Raw genomic sequence first — 23,947 nt, 5'->3', positions numbered from 1 at the left:
TTTGAAATATAACAAATATTAAGACTTAAAGTGCAATTGGTCAGTTGCAATATTGATCCTGGGCCAACGTTATTGTGATGATGCCAGAACAACACGGGAAATGTGCCCACTGTTGGCAGCAACTACCTAAAACTACCTGCATACTAACCTGAAGATGTTACAGTTCAATGAATTGGCCAGATTAAACATCAGAAATCATGCAAATAAATGAATGAATAAAACACGATATATTGGACATGTTTCATGAGTACAGAAGCAGGAACACTGGAATGAAGCAAAAATAAATAAAGGTGGTGGTAGTGAAAGACAGTGTTTCTGAACTTGTCATTAAGCATCCTTTAGCTGCCATCTCATGTTATCTCAGGGGGCAGTTTTATGTGAGGGATTATGAATGTGTTTGCATGAATGAGGCTTGTAGTGGTGTTGAGTGCTCAACTACATTAGAAAATCTCTATATGAGAACTTTAACCTTGTTTGTATTTTATAAACCATTTAAAACGTGTCGTTTCTGCTTTAACTCGGCGGTACATCGATACTACAAGTGTTTGCCTTGCCTTCCTCTGCATCTGTGCTCAACTAACTGTAAATCAGCAGACCGTAATATCTGAGCATATTTAAATTTGGTCTGCTGTTGCATTCGTTGTAGGGTGCAGCCATTTTAAATGCTGCCCATTTTACTGTGGTAATATATTCAGCCCTTGCTTTCAAATCGAATGTGGGAATTTACCATTCGGAGCAAATAGCAGGTGAATTAACTTTTAATTTCTCATCTTTGCCTCAGCTGCCATATTTGTGAAGGGGGCTTTTGGATCGTGATTAGAGTAAAAGTGCATTTTCTCTGTGTGGGTGTGTGGTGGGTATTGATATTCATTCAATTCAATTCACCTCCAGTTTTTTCCGCCTTGCTCAGAAGCTGTGCTGACTCGCTCCCTGGTGACACTGAATCTTGCAAGCGATCAAGAGTCAGTCAATATCTTTGATCACGATTTCACTTCTGTGCCTCTACAAAGCCAATTTGCGAGTATGTCTTGCAGAAACACAGCTGTGGTATTTGGAGTTTCTCCCTCCCACCTCATTGTTTCTACTTCTGGGTGTTCGTGACAGGCACTCACACAGCACCAGATAAAGTCTGAACTTTCCTAATTAATAAATGCATAGATTAGATTCAGCATTAACCACAGACAGAGATTTGATGTGTGCCTAGGCCTGTCTGACTTTGGTCTCAGTTGTTGTGCCTCTGCTTTCCAAGCCTTTGTACGATGGGCCAATATGTACTAAAAACAACCAGCAGGAAACCCCAAACAATGGCTGAGACAGCCAATTTCCATCGCTTCTCTCCCAATCAGTCCTCCTCTCTCTTCCCTCCAGGGAGGCTGTTAGTCTCTCCTGGGAGCGTTTAATGCTTAGACCACCTAATCAAGGATAAAACTCAATGGAGAGAAAGGAAGGACATAGGAGAAAATAAAGAAGAGAGAATTATGTTCATGTAATTACGAGAATAGTTAGAAAGATGAACGAGAATAAGCAAGTGCTTAAGAGAGATGGCGAGTCGAGGGTCATATAGAAGTCAGTGTTTTTAAAATTGATTTTTTTTTTTTTTTTTTAAAGGCTAAAAGCATCTTGTTCAAATGGGTATCTGACACATAACCCTAACCCTAGCCACCTGAATTTCTCATCTTTCCCAGCATTTCTAGCCAATGATTGTCCAAAAACATTTTCCCCCACATTTATTGATCTAAAGTTATCGCTGATAATGCTTACTTTATTTTAAGATTTTTAATGAAGACAGTCATTTTAATAGCATGCCAATTCTAAAACAAGATACTTCTCGGGTATACACGAAATGACCAAAAACAACTCAAATGCACCCATTATCCAACGTGACATAGCATGTAAGCTAGCTACTGTGTCAGCTCTTTGATCCTTTGTGTTTTAGTGATTATGCAAATGGATAAATACTCAGTATGTGAAACCTCCACTAGAAACAGTCGATTGATCAGAAACCACACACCGTTATCACAACAAACTAAATAAATAATTGTCATCAGCATCAGTGAGTCTGTGATCAGACCGGGAGCCTGCTATGGTCCGCTTGGTCCGAGTGGCCACGTAAGGAATGACTACTTAGCCACTGGGTCTCCAGCTGCCTGCAGTGGAATATATATATATATATATATATATATATAGATAGATAGATAGATAGATAGATAGATAGATATATATATATATATATATATATATATATATATATATATATATATAGATATAGATATAGATATAGATATAGAGATAGATAGATATAGATATAGAGATAGATATAGATAGATAGATAGATAGATAGATAGATAGATATATAGATATATAGATATATAGATAGATATAGATATATATATCTCTATATATATATATAGAGATATATATATATATCTCTATATATCTCTATATATATATATAGAGATATAGAGATATAGATATAGATAGATAGATAGATAGATAGATATAGATAGAGTTGTACAATGTAATGCAAAACTGTGTGGTCACAAAAGTAGGCAGGCATGCGGATAAAAAAGGTTTCTCGTGTGAGGATTTGGGACATTATAGTACTGTTAGTACTGTCAATATTAGAGATGGCACGATACCACTTTATTATGTCTGATATCGATATCATAAATTTGGATATCTGCCGATACCCATATGTATCCGATATATAGTGTTTTTTTTTAATCAATAAAACTGTTTTTTTTTTGTTTTTTTTGTTTTTTTTATATCTTGCTGCATTTTTTATAAGTTCATACTCAAGTACTCGTACTCAAAAAAAAAAAAATAAATAAAAAAAATAAATAGGGAACCACCCTCCGCCTTGTGATGCTTAATCGACGTAATTGACTTTAATTTAATGCACGTGTATAAAAAAATACACAGAAATAAATTATTTTTCCACAATAATTAAATAGATTCAACATCTTTCTTCTACAGAATTGCAGACTGCACAGATGGTATCTTCCCAAAGGAAAAAGTACTATAGCTTACTAGGGTATATTAGACTTAATAGTTACTATATTCAGTAATGGACTTCAGATGAAAACTTTGGGTGTAAGATTCAGATAATTATTTATTAAAAGCTAGACATTTTAAATGGGAATAAGAAAGAAAAGTATGTCTTTTATCATATCAGTTTTTTCTCAAATTTCTTGGTAATAACAAACTTATGGAAAAGGAAGACTTTGCCAGGTTAGGCAGAAAGGCATCCTACTACCAACTTGTTCCCATCTGAGGGTGTCAGATACTGATGCTTGATAGATGCATGTGTGAAGTCTGCTTTAGTTTTGGCCTTAGACTGTGCACAGCAATATTGAACAACTACAGGTAGTGAGATGGTCCTCTTTAAAAGACTCATGATGCTTTAGGGGGGCTGGGTGGTAGAACAAGCATGCAGCGGTTTGTTTCCTCAGGGGGTGTTTGGTACTCGGCATACTTTTGATTTTGCTGATTCATGTAATATTCACTTGTCTTTTACTGTCTTTTGGTTACTGGTTTAGACTCTAAAAGTACTTTGTCAGGTTTGGGAATAGATTGCAGCTCGGGTTAAAAAGGCCAAAGGCCATATATGACAGATTGGAAGAGAGACCCATCTCAGTATTGCCTAACCTGGTGCGTCACAGCATGGGACCCCAAAGGGCCCCGGGACTTTCCTCTGAGAACTCAGCGGCTTTGATAAAACGCCAGGTATTTGATTTGTTGGAATGAGAACAGGCTTTTCCATTTTGTTTGCCCTAAGGTGAGATGGGAGAGTCTGTACCTTGGTTGTTGAGAGGTTTTAATTAAAACCACAAGAAACGTCAAAGGAACACCCAAGTTCTTATTAACTACCTGAGAAAAATGACTGTGTACACAGTCGTTGGTGTATCCTCTTGGCACGAGGCGTACACGAGCTTGTGACCTCCCTGAGGCTGGGTGTGTGTGACCTCCTGATCTCGAACTATGGATCTTTTTGCTTTTAAAGCAAAGGGGATAACCACTGTTTATTGCACTTTGGGGAATTATTGGTATTTGCTAACAGTGCAGGTAAAAAAACAACAACAGGTAGCTTTACTGGGTGAGTTTTTGCAGCATTTTCTTTCTCCATATTTTGTTTTTCTCTTAAACACAGTACAATATCAAAACCCCAGCAACCCAAACCTGTCACACTAAATATTTTCCACAAGTAACAGCCTTTCTGAAAGCCCACATAGTTATTCTTTGCAACTTCAAGAGATGTCACAGCACAAAGATTTGCAGGACCACAAGGTGCTGTATAACACACCGCTGTGAAAACCTTTTTTTCCCCCCCGTGTTTTCAAGGACAACACACTCAGAAAATACTACCATCATCATTTCTTCTTCAGGGCAGGATACTTGTAAGTGTCAGCTAGGAAAATCACAGTCTGATTGATTACACCTCAGTGCATCAGGAATCAGGATGGAGGGCCGTGGCTCTGTGCTTTAAAACAGGGTGCTGGAGTAGGATGGAGGGCATTGACGGTGCAGGAGGAAAGGCAGTAGGGAGGTGAGGGAGGGAGAGAGGACGCCAAGTGGGAGAGTCATTAAGGACATGAGAGGAGACAGGGACGGTCTGGCGAGGACACCGGTGAAAGTGCTGATGGTTGCAGGACACGCCGCTTTCCCTTTCGTGTGTGTGTGTGTGTGTGTGTGTGTGTGTGTGTGTGTGTGTGTGTGATGGGAAGAGATCTGGGGGGAGTGAGAAAACACTGTGTGCAAAGTTACACTACAAGTCGCCGCCGCTGGTGTCCTAGATAGTGAACGGCCCATTTGTTTTAGTGACGTCACTAGAGCACTACAGTGCCTCAGCACCCTTTGGGATGGCGAGGACGCAGACTGTGGCAGAGATTTAAGCAAAAGGGTGAGGCGTTGTGAGTTCTTATGAAAGCCGGGCGTTTGACCGAGCGAGACGGTGCGGACTGGGAGGAAAATAAACGACAGAAAGAGAGGTGTGGAAATCTGCTGACTCAAGCACTGTGTCGAAGATCATGGGGAGGGAGGATGTTATTTGTGTTGCGTTTTGAGAGCTCGCCGTGACTCTTGATAGGGGTCACTAGTGATAATCTGAAAAGCTTGAATGCACACATGAACAAAGTCACCGCACATGTGCTTCCTATCAGCTCCTCCTGCACAGCAGTAAAGATGATTAGTGGAGAGACAGAGATTGCAGTACACGACTATAGTGTGTGCACGCTTATCTCTTATACCCAAACATCCTATCTTTAAAAAAAAAAAAGGGTGGAAACTCCAGGGTGACCCACACACGCGCTGCAAACTTCTTTATGCTCCTTCAGGCAGATAAACAAGTTTTTCCAACTCAAGTAAATTGGCTGCATCTATGTGATCAATAGAAGAAAGCAATGGGCGTGTGTGTGTTTTGTTTTGTTTGTGTGCCGCCCTCCTACTGCGCTCAGCAGATTCAGCCATCCAGAAACTTGGAGGCTACAACGAGCTCAATAGAGATTCTCCCAGCCAGTGGTGTCTGCATCTATTTTTCTTTTGTCACTTTTTCCCTGTTCAATAGCGGCTCGGGTTATTGATTTGACATAATGCTGAGCTGATTTTTTTTTCTTTTTAATTCCACTTCCAACTGTAGCCTTATGCATAGCAGGTGTGTCCATGTATGCTAAAAAGATCAGAATCAGAATACTTTATTGATCCCTGGGGGAAATTGTTTTTTGTTACAGTGCTCCATTATAAACCAACATTAAGACAAGACGGACAATACACTAACTAAGAATAGTACAATATATACATAAGTCACTCATAAATAAATAGCTGGAAAAGAAACATGTGTAGTTGTAGCAGTAACCAGTGTGTTAAGTGGATGCGTTGTACAGGGAGATGGCCACAGGCAGGAAAGATTTCCAGTGTCGTTCAGTGGTGCTTTTCGGTAATCTCAGTCTCTCACTGAACGTGCTCCTGTGACTGACCAGCATGTCATGGAGTGGGTGGGAGGTGTTATCCAACATTGTCTTTATCTTGGACAGCATCCGCCTCTCCGACACCACCTTGAGGGAGTCCAGCTCCATCCCCACAATATTGCTGGCCTTACGGATTAGTTTATTAAGTCTGTTGGCATCTGCGACCCTCAGCCTGCTCCCCCAGAGATGAAAAGATGTGCATGGAGGTGAAGTAAGAGACTCAGCTTTAGGGGCGTCAACCATGGCCTCTGAATTGTCCCAACTCCAATCTGGCCTGCTGGAGGGCTTTGGAAACTTTCCTAGTGACAAAGAGCTCCTCTGTGGCCTTCATATTACACTGAAGTAACCAAGTATTACATAAACATTTAAATAACATCCATCCATCTTCTTCCGCTTATCCAGGGCCGGGTCGCAGGGGCAGCAGCCCAAGCAGAGAAGCCCAGAACCCTCCCTCTCCCCAGCCCCTTCCTCCAGCTTATCGGGGGTAACACCAAGGCGTTCCCAGGCCCGCCAAGAGATAATCTCTCCTGCGTGACCCGACCCCTACAGTGCCTCCTGCGGGTGGTGGGTCTGCAGGAAGATGGGCCCATGTCCCTTTAGTGGGCTGTACCCGCCCGGGCCCCATTGCGTAAGGCCCGGCCACCAGACGCTCACCCTCGGGCACCCTCCCCGGGCGTGGTTCCAGAGCGGGGCCCCGGTAACCCTGTCCCGGGCAGGGTGAACTGGTCCCTCAATGGTCTTTTCATATGGGTCTTCTGAATCGCTCTTTGTCTGGTCCCTCACCCAGGACCAATTTGCCATGGGAGACCCTACCAGGGTGCAAAAGCCCCCAGACAACATAGCCCCTGGGATCCCTGGGACACACAAACCCCTCCATCACGATAAGGTAGTGATTTGCGGAGGGGCATTTAAATAACAGGTTCCCATATTCTTCACTATCAACAACAGAAATTTCTATGATTTATAGTGCGTCTATACAAAAATAACCCCAGAAATTGGCAAACACTGAGCAAGCAGAACTTTAGTAACTTTACATATATTGTTCTTACAATTTAAGCCCAGCGAGTCACACTAAGAGTCTTCTTCCATTTACTACAGCAGTGTTTCTTTATCATGTGGAAAAACTGAGATGTACTATTGTACTTGAGCCACTTTTTTTATTTTTTTATTTAGATATCGGAAGGATTCCATGTGTGGTTAAACTTAACTGGTTTCACTGGTTTGACATCCCTATTTGAGAGGGTGATTTATGGTAAAATTACTGCTATCAAAGCTAACAGTAGGAAATGGCAAGAGTGAGATGAGTAGACTCAGAGTAGAAAAGCGCTATATAAGAACCAGTCCATTTACCATATGAGGACCTTAGGGTCTTGTTCAAAATTTAATAGTGGGGCATTGATGTGGATGCTCTAACAGTCTGTGGTGGTTGTTTTCTGAAGTTCTGTTATGAAGCTTGAGATGAGTGTTTTCACTGTTTCCTTCTCGGCGTTTTGAAACCATATTTGATCAGTGAGCTGCAGATATGAATGAACAATTGTTGGTTCGCAGCTTTGCGGAGGGTCACAAGCCAGTTTACTAGTGCCAGTCTTGTGCTTGGATAAATAGGGAGTGTTGCATCAAGAAGAGAATCCGGCTTAAAATGTTTTCAAATCAAACACGTGTAATCAAGAATGAGATTTCCAAATCAGATGAGTCAAGGCCTGGGTTAACACAGGCAGTCTCCAGTGCTGTTGACAAGCAAGCAGGTTGCCGATGGGAAATGCACTACTGTTGGGCAAAAACAAAGGAAGAGGAGGAGGGCGGAGTAGGCATGTTAGGAGGCAGTGAGAGGAAAGGTAAGGTGGGATGTATGGACTCCAGGCAGGAGGAAGACCACAGAGAAGATTAATGGATGGAGTGAAGGACATGTAGAGGGTTGGTGTGACAGAAAGGGAGTGTAGCACTTCTTGTATTACCAGAGCTCTATTTAAAAAAAGAAAAAAAAAATCTTAAATGAAGACAAACAGCCACACAAACATCAACTGTTACAAAAAACATCATTACCATTAAGTTATGTCCTGAAAACCCCTCTTAACACAAGGCCTGATGAGCTCTACACCGCCATTAAAGACCACCGCTGTTTCTTCTTCACTGATCATCAACACACCCACAGTGCATCCACGTTTACGTGTGTGTGTGGGCACAGTTGCTTGTGAATTGGTCGTGAAGCTCCTAATCTTCCATGAAATGGCAGAAGCCCACGTTTCCAGTCATGCAGTGTGCACACTGAGTACTACCTCTCTTATTTAGCTGCTTTTTTTTTTTAAGGTAATCTTGTTTTTACAGCATCCCTACTAATTGTTGCACCCTTTCTCTAAAAAGCACTGCCTGTGAGATGTGATTTTTGCTTTTTCTTTCTCCACTAGTTTCCCTTCAAGTGCCAGGTTTAATTAGTAGGACTGTAATTAGCCCTGCTGGTGCCACCACTCTATACTGTTACTGCACTTAAGACATTACATTTAACTCTATCGCTGCTTTTGATCTCTCATCAATGTGCTCTTGCAGCAAAAAAGCAGCAGAGTTCTCAAGAGATGTAACAATTTTTTTTATTTGTCTTTGGTATATTTTTTATTTATTGTTATGAAACCTGGTTTTGCTAAAAGAGAAAAACCTCCGTACTCTTCTATTAGGTTTGAACACATTTCTGACAAACTGAATGCATTTGGTAACACCTGGCACGCATATGTAAAATGAGTTGACGCTTATTAGCCACATATACATCTCTCAACAAATTGATGCATGCATAATTTTTATGAGAGCTAAATGGAAGGTGCAGGAGCAGCCTAAGCAGAGAAGCCTGGGCCTCACTCTCACTAGCCACCTCTTCTAGCTTTACTGGGGCAACGCAGAGTTGTTCCTAGACCAGTCGAGAGAGATAATCTCTCCAGCGTGTCCTGGATCTGCCCTTAAGGCATCTGCCTGGGAGGTGCCTAGGAGGCATCCTTGCCAGATATCCAAATCAACTCATCTGCCTCCTTTTGATGTGGCTTCCGAGTGACTGAACTCCTCACCCTATCTCTAACAGACGAGGCCTGCCACCCTTCAAAGAAAACTCATTTCCATCGCTTGCATCCGCAACCTTGTTCTTTTGGGTACTTCCGAGAGCTTGTGACCACAGGTGAAGGTAGGATGGTAGCTTCGCTTCCCACCCAGATCTCTCTCTCTCATTCCCACCACTTAACACTTTGCTGCACACTGCTCCAGTGTGAACTGGAGGCAACAGAACACCATCATCTGCGAAAATCGGAGATGATACTTCGAGGCCCCAGAACAGTCTAAATTTAATGTATTGGTGACTAAAACCTGCAGTGACGACTGTAGCTAGGATTATCGATTAAATTGGGAGGTGTAAGAAAACGGAAATCATTTGACTGCAGTGTGCTGTCTAATGACTTAGTGATAAAATAATTTATCACTAGAGAGTAGTGGTTATCAGTGATCCAGAAGTAAAGCAGTCCATGAAAAATCAGCCTCGGCAAGCAAATCATCAGAAGACCAAAATCATCTAAAGGTGCAGTGGAGGTAATACATCATCAGAGTTGAGTAACAGAAGATTTCAAGCTTTTGAAATGGGTCGTAAGTTTGTTTGCTTGTTCTCAGGTGTCCAATATCATCTCAGACGCCTGAAATAATTTAAAGTCGTTGCAAGTGCCTTTAATTTACATTAACCCTCTGAGTCATAACCCTATCATAGCCCTATATTTTGGAGGTTGATCATCTGGATTATTTGGAAACAATGTGAGTGTCAGAATTATAAATTTCTTTGTCTCAATTGCCAAGACTGAGGAGAACAATGGGGGTTAACAAAGTCCCACTGTGACATAAAAAATTCAGCAGTCAGATCTGATGAAATCGGCTTCAAACCTCTGCTGACTTTGCCCCAAAGTAAGAGTTTAAATAATAATAAACTTTATTTAATATAGCACCTTTCAAAACAAAGTTACGTGCTTCACAAGACGAGATGGAACTGATGAAATGGCACGCAACTGAGACACGCTTAACAATTGTACAGCATTAAGAAAGGAAAAGTAGCAATACGAGGAAAATAGAAGCAAAACAACATAAACTAATTAAAAATAATATAAAATAATGCAGGGTAGTCACTAGGAAGAGATGGTGACACTAAATAGGATTACAAAATAAAAGTAGCTCAAACTGGAAGCACTGAGAAACTGTGCTTATAGAAACGTGTTTAGAAGTGATTTTAAAAGGCGAGCGGGTCTGCGTTGATCTGATTCTCAGGGAGATTGTACCAGAGAGTGGCCATCCTAACAGAAAAGGCTCCCCATCATCTTTAGTCCTCAAACCAAGAGACTGTGGGATGGCTAGTAGAGCCTGGCTGACAGTTGTTGCATTCCCTGAACAAGTTCATGAGAGTTGTCTCTGTCTATGCAGCTACCCTTGGAACAACTCTGAAACCACGTCTTTATCGATATATACTGAGGTTTCAAAACACCTCATTAAGGGTATGCTCTTGCCTTTATGAGGCAAAGAGTTAATATGGTCTCTTGTTGTGCATCAAATTAACCCCGAACAGTATCTGGAGATGAATTGATCAAGTTCCTACAAAGTAGAGTCTTAGTTATCTGCACACACCGGCACGGCTTTCAGTTCAACGACTGGGCGCTTCTTGCTGACGCACTGCTGAGATTCACGGGTAACTTCTTTTTAAAGTTATCGTGTTAATAAAACAAACTCTGTTGCTTTTTTCTTCAAACTTTTGTGCAGTTCTGAGCTTCAGAAGAGCTCCGTTACCTAACAATGTCTGCTGAGAAAATGAACTTTAGCTTGAATGATGTTTCCACTCCTCAGTTTGAGTACAAAGAACAGCTCTGGATAGACCCGCTGGAGGAAGTGTGAGACTATCCCAGCTACGACACTCTTTGCACTCGTAGTTCCCGACAGAGAAACGTCAGGAAAATTAAGTTGCTCCTGAAAACTGTATTCAGGTCGGTGTTTCAAACGGTGACTCATGTTGCTTGGCTTCCTCACTGACCTCCCAGACATACTCATCATCCACCAAGACACGACTGTTCCCGTGAGGCGAGGAGCCCACACACGATTAGCCTTGTCACCTTGTAGGCAATGCTATCACACACAGGCACGAACAGATCTGCAGCCACAAAAGTTTAAGTGCGGAGAAATAAATATATATAGATGTATTTAATCCTATCCCTTAATCACCCACCCGACGTGTCTTTGTGACTCAGTTCCTTTCACACTTTGATTGGATTTGGAGGCTAAATGGTTGATTGCGTAAGAGAAGGAGAAATATAGGGTTGGAGAAAAAGGGAGGAGGAGGAAATTGAAGAAGGGAGCAGAATCCTGGGAAAGATCTGGACTAGTAGCAGGCCTTTTTTTGTGTGTGCGCGTGTGCTCATGTCCACGCGTCTGTTTCCCTCCCATGCGTTTCTGTGCTTGCATAAGAGCAGCTTTCATTCAACGCAGCCCGATCACGACTCATTCTTCGTGTGTTAGTCACCACCTTTCATGGAACTGGGCTTGCAGTCAGTTCTGACGATTTTGTGCATGTGTGTGTTTTTCACAGAAAGTCAAATTGAGCACAGCAGCCAAAAATAATTCCCCCGTGGACTCCCTGAACTCAGTCTGCCGATAAGTACGCCTAACTGCCTCTTTTTTTTATTCTCTACAAACAGGTGTTAAAATATATATATATTTTTACTTTATTTCAGTCAGACACTCCAGACTGCCTCCTCCCGGCTGAAGTAGCCCTAAAGCCAGAAAGTAAATCCAAAATAACCAAAGCTGTTTGTACTGGGCCTGAAAGCTGTAGAGAAGATTTCACTACAAGGATCAATGATTCCTGTGCCGGCTGACGTGGTTGTTCATTGACTCTCTGTACACATTGGCAGCTTCACAAAGAGATGAGCAGTAAATCTTTCAACTTCACTGATATCATATAAGGTGATCTCAGTAAGCTGCACAGAGCACACTCGTGTCTACCAACCAGGCCGGTTTATTTTTTAATTTTTACTTCTTTTTTTTTTTTTTTTTTTTTTGTAATGCCAAAGGGAGACAAGATGAAAAGGGTCTGTTGGCAGATTAGTGCTTCTGGATTTGAGCCTCAATTCACCATTATTTATTTTATTTAGATACAGAAAAGTTAAAGTTTGAACTTTACTTGAACTCTAATCTGAAAATCAAATGTTTTGACAGCACTGCCCTCTGGAATTGGTATACATTTTGGTAGATTTTTGAGTTTTTCCAAACCTACACTGGTTGTCTAAATAGCTGAAGGTGAGAAATCGAACTGGATTTGACTGTTTTCTCAACTGCCTTTAACATCGCACTCGGAGATTAAAATGAAATTGATTTCAAGTTCTGTTAATACTCCCTGTAGTGTTTCCTTTACTCTTTAAAACCTAGCACAGAGTATTTTGTCACATGACACTCTGTCAGGTCTGTAACAGGGAAACGCCGAGCCGACTGTGCAACTCTGCCAAATAAAAATGACATGTCCATTATTTGGACATATTTTTTGGATTTACTAGACAACATCAAACTGAAAACTTCAGCGACCAAATCTAATACCACCTATTTGTCACAATACTTTCAGTTCATTCATATTATTGAAAGAATTATTATTGAAAGGAATTCCAGATTTAGTAGCTGAACAGTTTCACAGAGTGAACCTAATGAATTATGAGGGCAAGAACAGGAAGTGTGTATGTGTATGCTGTCTAATTTTCTTACTAATTTTCAAGTTTTCCACTTTCCCTTCGAATTCCCAGGTATCTGGATTGGGCTAACAGAATTCTTTTGGGGTGAATCGGACCTTAATTTACAGAACATTTAGATGAACATCATGCTGTATTCTAATAAACCATGCTTTATTAGCTCCACTTTACAGGCAAGGACGTAATTTCAGTAACGCTTTGCTGTGTTTGCCTGTTGTTTCAGTCACATTTGTAGTAGGTGGGTGGTATATATTAGAGATGGCACGATACCACTTTTTTTTTTTGTCCGATATTTTTATGTCCGATGTCATAAATTTGGATATCTACCGATATGAATCCGATATAGTGTTTTAATCAATAAAACTGTTTTGTTTTTTTTATATCTTTCTGCATTTTGTATAAGTTCATACTCAAGTTTAAAAACAAACAAACACTAAAGCTATTCTGTTATGCCTGTATGTAAAAAGACTGCATACAGGTATAACAGACTGCACAGATGGTATCTTCCCAAAGGAAAAAGTACTATAGCTTACTAGGGTATATTAGACTTAATAGTCACTATATACAGTAATGGACTTCTATACATTTTACACCAGATTAAAACTTTGGGTGTAAGCTTCAGATAATTATTTATTAAAAGCTAGATGTTTTAAATGAGAATAAGAAAGAAAAGTATGTCTTTGTGCCCCCTTTTCCCTGTTCATGCCCTATCGGCCCCCCTGGCTAAACTTTGCTGGATCCGCCCCTGCACAGTTACCAGCCGTCAACTGCGTAGAAAAAGATCCTGGTGTAGAAAGTAATATTAAATAAATTCTAACAACAGCTTATCAAGCTTAAACGTGCTGCTGTTGTTCAGCCGCTGGTTTCCTCTTTCTGGCTTGAAGTGGGCGATAAACAAACAAGAGAGACGGACTCGCAACAGAAAAGCCGATCAGCTGATCATTGATCAGTTTCATGATTGAAGTAGCAGCAAGAAGAGGCAGTCGCTCCATATATCAGTTGTTAAGCTTAACGCGGGAATGCTTAACAAACATTCAGAGATGGACTTACACACTTGCTTTACTTCTCTGGGATAACTTCCTCGGAGATGAAATGCCGGTTTGGTAGCGAGGCTCCAAATGCTCAACCAGACCGCTGACAGGTATCGCATGCCACAGCCGCTCTATCACGTGACGCATACTGCTCCAACGTGCTACGGTTATGAGCAGAGTTAAGCCATGTCGCAAGTTTTGTGATATTTAATGGATAGAATTACATTTTTTATTTGTCTCCGATACCTGATCCAGTAATTTAGGTCAGTATCGGACCGATACGTAATATCGGACCATCTCTAGTATATATATGTAATTGTGCTCCTACGTTTCTTCTCTGCAAATGTTTTATTTGCAAATACTTGGTGACAAATGGATAATTGAGCGATAGATTCGGTGAACTCCAGCTCCACCATCTGGGACTCCAGCTGGTTACGCTAGTGCTTCTTCTGCTCGGCAGCTTCAGCGAGCTTGGTGTAGCAGCACGTGAATCGGCACCACATCTGCTTATGGGTATGGTTAGAGTGACCCTTTGGCCTTGAGCTCGCAATGGATCTCCAGAGCAATACGTGGAGTGCTGCCACCAGCTGCAGTCCAAGATGATGGAGTTGGAGTATGTCCTACCAGTGGGATAAGATTCTGATATCCCACTGATAAGTCTGATAAAATCCCTACCGACCGAAACAAGTAGGGAATGGTCAGGGTCACATGGTTAGCTTTGACTGTTCTTCTAATGTAAGAGTGAGAGGATTGTCCACTAGCAGATCGTGCGCAGTGGCATTTTTTACTCGAATAAACAAAAGACCCTAAACAGAGAAACACTGAAACTCTGTAGGTTACGACCATGTTTGTCTATATATTGAGTACTGCTTCTGTGGCAGACACACAAATCAGTAAAATATTACAGGGCTCAATAAGTCAGTTTAAATTTACTGCAGTTTGGTCCTGTTATCTACAAAGTTCCAGCCTTGGCATCTACTCCACACATAACCTGACTAATGGAGGGAAGAGAAAACATGCACACAAAAAAGCATGCTTTAGGTCAGCATAGACGCCATGGTGTTTCTACGGAAACCAGCAACTTGTGTACTCTCGAGGGTCGGATGTGGAGAAATGGATTAGAGAGGAAGACGTGTGGTAGCTCTGTATGTTGCACTGTAGAGGTGGAGGGGAGGCAGGGAGTATAGCCGTGATCTGAATGCATCAATAATGCATGAGGTTGTTCTCCGATATGCTAACATGAATTATTTGACAAGCAGTGCCGACCTGCTTCTCCACCATCTAGTGTCTATGCATCGTCTCACTGTCTCCTCTATTCTTAGACCGTTTCTCTAAATCTGAATCTCTGCGTCTTTTTCTTGGAACTGTCTTTGCTGAATAATCTGGGGCTCAGCGGGTTTCCGAATCTCCCACTCTGTCTCTCTCTGCACCAAGTGTTTCTTCCCCTTTTATAGATTTTTTTTTTCTCCCCCTCCTTTTAACCATATCCATGCATTTTGTGTGGGTTCTCTCTGCCTCCGCCTCTGTATGTGAGACCGAGGGAGAAAGGCAGGCTGTCGTCAAATGGACTTTTGATGAGGAAGAAAGCAGTTGGCGCACAAGAAGAGGCAGAGAAAGGGAGCTTATGAAGTTTATGAGCTCTTTTTCTTGCCATCTCTCCTTTGTTTCCTCTCTTTATCTCTGTGACCATCTTGTCTAAGTTTCATTTTTATCCTCGGTTCATTGCGACTCGACCAGAATACTAAACGGCGTCACAAAAACAAAGCCAAGGACAGTATCCTGTCCTTTCTGTTATTTTCTGAGTACTTTCGTGGATAATGTAGGGACACGCATTCAGCTGAAAGGCTCAATCTGTTTGTGGATCACCAGGAAAAACAAAAACAAGAAAACAACAATTTGAAAGCCATTCAGCAAGCAGCAAGAGCGAGTCTGCATTCATGCAAGTGGTTCTGTGAGACTCTATTTAAGCGCAGCTGTGCTTTGAGCTAAGTGGTAATATCACCATGGCAGCATCCTGAATTTAAGCAGGTATAATGCTTGGCATGTGCCAGAGATGCTCATGGGAAGTGAAATGACATTGCAGCCATTCAGCCTGCTACTGAAAAAGACAAATTACGGTCTGATAACGGCACCGCAAAGAAATTCATCATGTGAAGAACATGAATGTTGATAGCAGACCTCATCGCTGTCGAAAACGATTCACAATGCAACAGAAATCTGCTCTCCATTAAACGTTACAGAGGGTTGCTGAAATGTTCAAGTGCTGTTCTGTCCTTGAAGTTGCATTGTTGTAGGGCGGCTTTTTAGATTTTAATCTGTTGCAGTTTTGACTTCCAGCTTATTTTACAGCAGCCACTTGCCAAGTGGTTGGGAAATTCACATTTTTCACTTCCTTCGAGAGGTTTCCAGATGGTTGCGGACCAGTCTCTAGGTCCGTGTAACTGAGGTAGAGAGACAAAGACTTTGGTTAACAAGATCTATTTGAAGGAAATGCATTTCTGAAAGTTTGTCCCCGTATCGCTCAGTCTATTTTCAGTAGTGGATGAGTGTCTCAGCACTTCCCGGAAGCAATCGAGCAGCAGCCATGCTTGGATGTAGTGCAGTCCACAAAGGAGAGATGGGCCCAAATTTTATCAGCTTAGTTTTAGTTTTTACGTAGATTTTTTCATAGGCAAAGTATTAACTGGTTGAAACAATAGCGGGCAGATTAATTAACTTTTTTTTGTTAATTCATTTTTTTATTAAACATGTCAGACTTTGTCAGGAATAACCCAATGATGTTGTCAGACTTATTTTGATGCCAGTCTAAGCTATTCTTACATTAACTACCCTGCAGCTTCCTGGCCTTGACCTCAACTTAAACTTTAATGGTGACCGTAACATCCCTCCAATACCAGACCGAAAATCTCCAAATCAATGGTTAAGTTGTTGGGGACTGAATTTCTGTCCACAGCCTCCATTGAGGCTGTGGACAGCTACAGGTACCTTGGTGTTCATCTGAACAATAGACTGGACTGGACTCATAACTCAGACGCCCTCTACAGGAAAGGGCAGAGCAGGCTGTACCTGCTGCGGAGACTCAGGTCGTTTGGAGTGGAGGGCCCACTCCTGAAGACCTTCTATGACTCTGTGGTGGCTTCTGCTATCTTTTATGGTGTGGTCTGCTGGGGCGGCAGCATCTCTGCTGGGGACAGGAAGAGACTGAACAGGGTGATCCGAAGGGCCAGCTCTGTTCTAGGATGCCCTCTGGACCCAGTGGAGGTGGTGAGTGACAGGAGAACGGCGGCTAAGCTGTCATCCCTGTTGGACAACGTCTCCCACCCCATGCAGCAGACTGTGACAGCACTGAGCAGCTCCTTCAGTGGGAGACTGCGGCACCCACGGTGTGGGACGGAGAGATTTCGCAGGTCTTTCCTCCCCACTGCTGTCAGACTCCACAACAAAGACTTTAACTGAACAAACACACACATCCACACATGTGCAATAACACTAAGTGCAATAATCTTTTCTGGCATCGTTGTATTTTTACTCAGTTGTATATAGCATTCGTATTCTATTTTTATCTTATTGTATATTTTTATTCTATTTTATTCTACTGTATATAGTATATTATTTTATTCTATTCTGTACAGCTGTGTACTGTATTTATTCTTATTGTATTCTAATTTTTGCCTCATAACTTTTGCACTGTCCACTTCCTGCTGTGACAAAACAAATTTCCCACGTGTGGGACTAATAAAGGTTATCTTATCTTATCTTATCAGATGGAAGTTGAATCCCTACAGTGTGAATAGGGGTTTGTGTGTGTGTGCACACAGGCAAAAAAAAAAAAAGGACAAGAACCAAATCACATTCTTTATGCCTTTTTAAACAGTCCCAGAGGCCTTGGAAACATCAGTGCAGCTGAATCCAACACATGCCTGCAAGTGTGTTTGTGCTCACAACCGCACATGCACACACACCCTCTCTTAGATCCTCCGACCAGCCAGTCAGGGCTGGTTATTTGCCAGATAGGGAATTGGCAAACTGGTAAATCTCAGATCATTTTAAGTCAGTTGGACAGAGACGGCCTTAAAAGTTAAGATGCTTTCAGGAAGCCCGAGGCCTGAGTTCCCAGAACTGTGGATAATAGCCAAGACTCCTTCCACAATGCACATACTTGTGGTTTACAGCCGCACAGGGCTTAGCTGGACAGCACCTTACTAATTCTCAAGTCAAGTCTGAAGTCGAGGACAGCTTGTACATAATGGTTAAAGTGGGATTGTTTGCAATGGAAGTCAGTAACACTGGTTTGTTGCTCTCTGCCAGATTGATTGAGACCTTTTTTTTTTTTCTCCTAAAGTAAATATGCATGAGCTGCCAGGACCTACTCGGAGACTGTGGTCCTCCCAAAAGTCTGGCTCATTCAGCTCTAGCCAGAAAAATCAAAGATTTAGAAAGTGAATAAATAAAGTGCTGCACATTATTAATATTTCAACATTCAGAAACTCTCACATAGGGAGAAGAAAAAGCAAGAAACAAAGTTAGCTGACCAGCAGCGGACAGTAGCAGCTCCCAGGTGCGAGAGAAAAAGCAGTCATGCTGTGCAAAAACCTTTCCTGGAAAATGGAAAGTACAAGGCTTCCCACACCTGCTCGGTGACATCAGATTTGTCAAAAAGAACAAGCGACTAGTATTTAAGAGTTGGCAGGATCAGGTTTCTTTACGTCACGCTGCAGTGGGAAAATGTTCAAATATAAACAAAGCTGTCAAGAAAGTCTAAATGGCAGCAGTGACATGATTTGTCACTGTCATGAGAGGACTTTTAGCTCAAGATTTGATCTCATTTGCAAAGGGCTGTTTGCATAATCGTTTATTATATTGTGCTGCCAACCCTCTCCTGCTTCCCAAAGGTTAATGATTTGCTTCCTCTTGCCAGTTCTGTGTGAGCTACTCTAAAGGAATCCTAAGAAACAAGAATAGAGAAGTTAATTTTTAGACACAGACTACATGCGCTGGAGGCAAATAAAACATGAGTATTTGGTCATCGCAGTGAAGTGTTTGAGTCAAAGCAGATACCACTGTGTACTTGATATTAAAGGAGACTTCCATATAAGCCTTTTTTAGTGGGTTTAAACTGTTATCTGTCTGAGGTTAGTGTGTGTGTTTAGGTAGATACTGTTTTATGTCTCCAGTTATTTAAATAGCCCTTATAACAGGAGAATTCATGCTGCAAATATGGCACTAAGTGTTTTTCTGTCCAGTTTTTGAAGAGGTTATGTGCAGATATTCAAGTTTCCAGGGGAGGAAGCCTAATGACTCCAGTAATACTTTATATCCAGATAAAAATCTCAACTTGGGGACTATGTAGTTGGTTGATTTGAAATTGTCAGTAGATAAAGGTAAAGGAAAAGTGGACTTGATGATATCGTTCTTGAGTAAATACATCTGTGGCACGGTTTTAAAAAATCCTGTGGAGCCTGCTTTTCAAGCTAATGCATTCACAAGGTTTTCAGTAAACTTGACCTCTGATTTTGACCTTGAAGTCACAGATTTTTAGTAGGTACATCTATGGTGTCAGTTCCTGCTACCAAATCCTGTCAGCTAGTTCTCCAGTTATGTTCCCAAAGTTGCCTGCCTGCCCCCTCGCCCAGCAGGGTGACAACAACACTCTAAGCTTTTCAAACTGAGGTGTCAAAATGAAGCCAGTGCACAAGTGCCCTGTGCAGGCCACCAGGTGATGATAGCTGGGGTTGGAAAGAGACGTCTGGTCCTATAGAAATCTATGAGAAAATGTTTTATTGACCTGACCTTTGTAAACACTTAGCTGCTGAATTTATGGGATCGTTAATTTTAGGACCTACTGAAATCTATTTTGTAAATCTTGCTCATGCCATGATTAATCGATTGTTGTAGTTTTATTTTTCTCAAGTGGTTTCACGTTCAGACCAGTCCCTCCTCGTCACATCTGGTTTTTTCCGTGACCAAGATCACGATGACAGAAACTCATCTTGGGGTTTTAAAACAGGACTTCAGTAACTGTGTGCGTCTTTTGCATCATCTGTGGGCTTTCCTCAGTCTTTCTAATTTGGCTCTGTGTTCTGTCAGAGCGCCACCCCTTAGTTTGACAAGGTCATAATTTCAATTTGTTGACTTGGTTTAGGACCAACTGTCTTTAAACTCTGTGACATCCCCATCAGCCCGTAGCTGTGTGGGCGCTTTTGTAGCATAGATGACACTCTGAACATGTCACCATGCTCCGCTTTGTCCAACTGTAGCCTCACAGATCGTGCATCAGCATTATGCTTTACTGATATGCAGTGCAATCCAGCTGTACATATGCTCAGTGTTGATTTTGTAGAGATTTGAGGTAAAGGCTTTGGTCTGGCTTTGTATGCCAGCACATTTGATTTGTGAAGAAACAATGAAGATGCAACTAAAGTCCTGACTTTCAGCTTTGATTCAAGGGACTAAGCTTCAATATTGCATTAACTGGTGATGGGAAATTATTCATTTGTTCAATTAGATTTCAGTCTCTGGAAATAGTGGGGACTGTGTATAAAAGACAGGCTGGAATTTCTAAATGGTTGAAGCTGTATTTTTTTATTCCGCCACTTAAACCTGAAGCGGAGAATCAACACTTTAGTTATGTTGGATTGTTTCAGTTCAAATCTGTTTTACAGAACCAAACTTATGTCACTGTCCATTTCCAGACTCTTACTGTAAGTGTTTTTGGTTCATTTGCACACAGCCTTTTCAACCATCTGGGATTCATACAAGCAACCACATTAACAAATGCGGTGTAACTGAAATAATTCCAAGATGATTCCCAAGAAAAACGCATCCATCGAAGGATTAAGCAGTGGGAAATGTATCTGTCAAAACTCCAGTAAATCCAGCCCTTTTGTCTGGGTTCATTTGTTTTATTTTTAAGTTTGCACTTTGCAAGCCTTAAATCAATCAAGTGTTAACTTTTGTTTTTCTTATTGCAGCGTTTCATCCAGTACCTGGCCTCCAGAAACACTCTGTTTAACCTGAACAACTTCCTGGATAAGGGAGCTCTGCAAGGTAAAGCACACACAAACCCCTGTGAAGATCATTCACAGCACAATTTCCTTTCAGAGAACCAGATGGGGTTGATTTGCCTCGAGGTACATCACTCTGAACACCATAATGTTTCTGATAATTAAGAAGAAAGTGTTTAAAAGTCAAAAGTAGTGTCAAAATATTATTTATTACTCACACTGAGGATATTTCTTTCCCTCTGACAGTTTGTTTTTTTTGCTCCACCAGGTTATGACATGTCAACCTTCATCAGGCGATACAGTCGCTACCTGAATGAGAAGGCCATGTCCTACAGACTGGTGGCTGTGGATTTCACCAAGATGAAGAGAGGGTACACACACACTGTCATCTTTACTCTTCATTTCACACTTATCTTGTCACACTGTCACACTGTGTTTATCTTTTGGCAATGCACTTAGAGAGAAGCAGTAGACAAAGACAGAACTAGCAGTTTCTCTGCAAAACCTCAAACTTGGACAGCAAACAAAGTTTTTTTTGTTTTTTTTTTTTTTGTTTTTTTTTTTGTTTTTTTTTTTGTTTTCTTTAGAGTTTATCCTGCAAGACATTTCAGACAAAACTGAACATTTTTCTGTTGGATGCATGTGAAATATTGCAGAAAGGGAAAAGCGAAAATGTTGCATCCAGCTTGCTGAAATAAAGAAATAAGCAATTAGAATTAGGACGGGAAAAAACAAGCACTTGAAACACAAGTTGCAGATAGTTTTCAGTCAACTTGAGTAGATTTGTGGTTTTCATAGACTGCACATTGGGGAAAGAAAATGGACTTCCGCTCCTGAAAGCTGGAGCTGAGTGATTGATAATAATAAATTCTAGAAAAATACTGAATGAATTGGAATCGCAGTATTTCACCAAGAGAATGAAACTATGTAGGAAGCATATAAAAGGAGAATAACAATGGGCCCAAAAATGTTTCTGTATCTGGCTGTAAACATGTTTACGTCTGCTTTAAAGTTGAATATCTTAACGTGAAAGTCTCATTTTTTGGGCCCACTCAAATGGCCACTAGAGGAACTGGAGATTTATGGGGTATTCAGGGGTTTTGGGGGGGGGTTTGTTCTTTTTTTCCTCTCTCTCAACTAAACCTTTAATTGCAGCCGTCATATGCAGATTATGACACTTCATTTGTGGTATTTTAATCCCTCAGCTAAAGCTTTACAGCCTCCCTGGAGCCCTGTGTTTTCAAGTGAAAGTGGGTGCATCCTTTCTGAAGGTTTTGTGTGTGCACACAATCATTTCAATTTCAGAAAGTCCAGCCGGTGGAATGACACTGAATCTGTGTCACGCTGATCCAGCTGAGCAGAGTCTCATTATTTATCAGAGAGTGTTTTCAGTCTCCCATTTGTTGCACCTCAAAAAAGCACTTTGCACTACTGAGGATGCTTCAGTATGCAAAATATCGGTTCACTTACTACATGCTTCACATAGTTTTGGATCATCACTTCATTCCTTTTTTGTGAATCCTCTTAATTTGCATCAGAATTTAAATTTTGTCCACCAGGTGCCTGCTGTAATTGTGTGTTTGTGTGCGTTTTTGCTTCCTGTTTTGTCAGTATTGACGGCGTGATGCGCACCATGAACACAGAGAAGCTGATCAAGACGCTGCCCATCATCCAGAACCAGCTGGACGCTCTGCTGGATTTCCAGGTACCGAGTGTCTTTGTGTGCTACATATGTGCGCGTCCTGTGTCAGCCATGCTTCGTTCACTTTCTCATCAAAATGTAAATTGAAACAGTTTGTAAAGTTTTGAAATGCATTGATAGGAGTATTAAATAAAAAAATCACACTATGGGGAGAGATTGCACATCTAAGTGCGAGCGTCTAGGAAGGGCACGGGAGGACTGGGTGGGGACTCATTGGTGAGGGTGCTGTGGTTTGTGCCAGCGAGCTTCAAAGAGTGATAAAATGGATGGTTTCTCATTGAAATGCATACTGAATGTGTATTGAGGGAGTGTGTGTGTGTATGGAAGTGATGGGGTTTTTTATTTTTATCCCCTCCACCTAAACTAAATTGACATTTTGCTCGGTGTGTGGTGATGTGTTCGCTTCACGCCGAAGGGGGAGAGGTGTCGGTATTTGAAAGAGATGCTTTATTTTTCTGAAAAGCTTTGGAAAGATGTGAGAGCGACGCCTCCTTCACCCTCTCACTCTCTACCTCTCTTCTCTGTAGGCCAACCCTAATGAGCTGACCAACGGTGTGATCAACTCAGCCTTCATGCTGCTCTTCAAGGACTCCATAAGGCTGTTTGCTGCTTACAATGAAGGGGTCATCAACCTATTGGGTACACACACACACACACACACACACACACACACACACACACACACACACACACACACACACACACACGCGCGCGCAGGATAAACAGCGAGCTTTCTCTCCTACATGTGTCAGGAATGATGAGGTATATCTGCAGTTTGTTTTTTGTGTGTGTTATGCGTGTCCTCACACTCACGCTCTTGTCAAGCAGATGTATAAAAACCCTCTCGCCAGCACATACACACACGTGTGCGCACAGTAGGTTTTGACAAGCTGTCATGTAGCTGCCAAAAGCTTCTTTTTCTACAGCCGATGAATGTTCCTGTCTTCTTTACTTCCTCCTTTCCTTACAGTACTGTGTAAAAGTCTTGAGCTACCCCTCATTTTCTATATTTTGTTGGGAAAATAATGTTTCAATAATTGATTTCTTGAAACACCATGTTGTAGCCATTTCCCTCATTGCCGAGGTTCAAATTTTTGTGAACGAGACGCTCTCATGACTTCTCGAGTGACAATACTGACCAGCTAATCGGTGGCATGCAGTGTGATGACATTACATTTTAGTACCTGGTTGGATCGTTTGGAACTGCGGCCAAGCAGGTGCTGAAAAAGTACCTGATACCAGGTACTATGACCTAATGGAAAACCCTGCAAACCGTGGTGAAACTGTGCCGAATCGATCCAAGTAGGTACTAATGGAAAAGGGGCTTTGGACAAGGTTTCTCGTAATTTCTTAAAGCAGTCTTCAGGAATATTTCTCCAGGCTTTTAAAGGACATTTAAAGCTTTTCTTTGGACGTTTCTGCCTTGTTCCATTGTCAGTCGAGATGATCCCACACTGGTTTAATAAAGTTGAGGTCCAGGCTCTGGTGAAGCCAATCCATGACTGATAGA

General features: G+C 41.6%; 1 protein-coding gene across 3 annotated transcripts in view; it reads left to right on the top strand.

Annotated features, from left to right (window-relative positions):
- Window positions 1-23,947, top strand: part of LOC146636042 (phosphatidylinositol-binding clathrin assembly protein) — a 107,989-nt gene that overhangs the window by 34,470 nt on the left and 49,572 nt on the right. For all 3 annotated transcript variants that reach the window (XM_085349423.1, XM_085349422.1, XM_085349421.1), the window contains exons 3-6: window positions 20,703-20,778; window positions 21,004-21,106; window positions 22,347-22,440; window positions 22,965-23,076. In XM_085349423.1, the coding sequence (XP_085205549.1) occupies window positions 20,703-20,778; window positions 21,004-21,106; window positions 22,347-22,440; window positions 22,965-23,076 (385 nt within the window). The remainder of the gene's footprint in view (window positions 1-20,702; window positions 20,779-21,003; window positions 21,107-22,346; window positions 22,441-22,964; window positions 23,077-23,947) is intronic.

The sequence above is a fragment of the Diplotaxodon limnothrissa genome, linkage group LG3, assembly GCF_057381915.1.
Source record: "Diplotaxodon limnothrissa isolate DT_005_m linkage group LG3, D_limnothrissa_male_GT1.1, whole genome shotgun sequence".
Lineage (NCBI taxonomy): Eukaryota > Metazoa > Chordata > Actinopteri > Cichliformes > Cichlidae > Diplotaxodon > Diplotaxodon limnothrissa.
The sequence above is the reverse complement of the archived record's forward strand: the minus strand, read 5'-3'. Positions and strand labels throughout refer to the sequence as shown.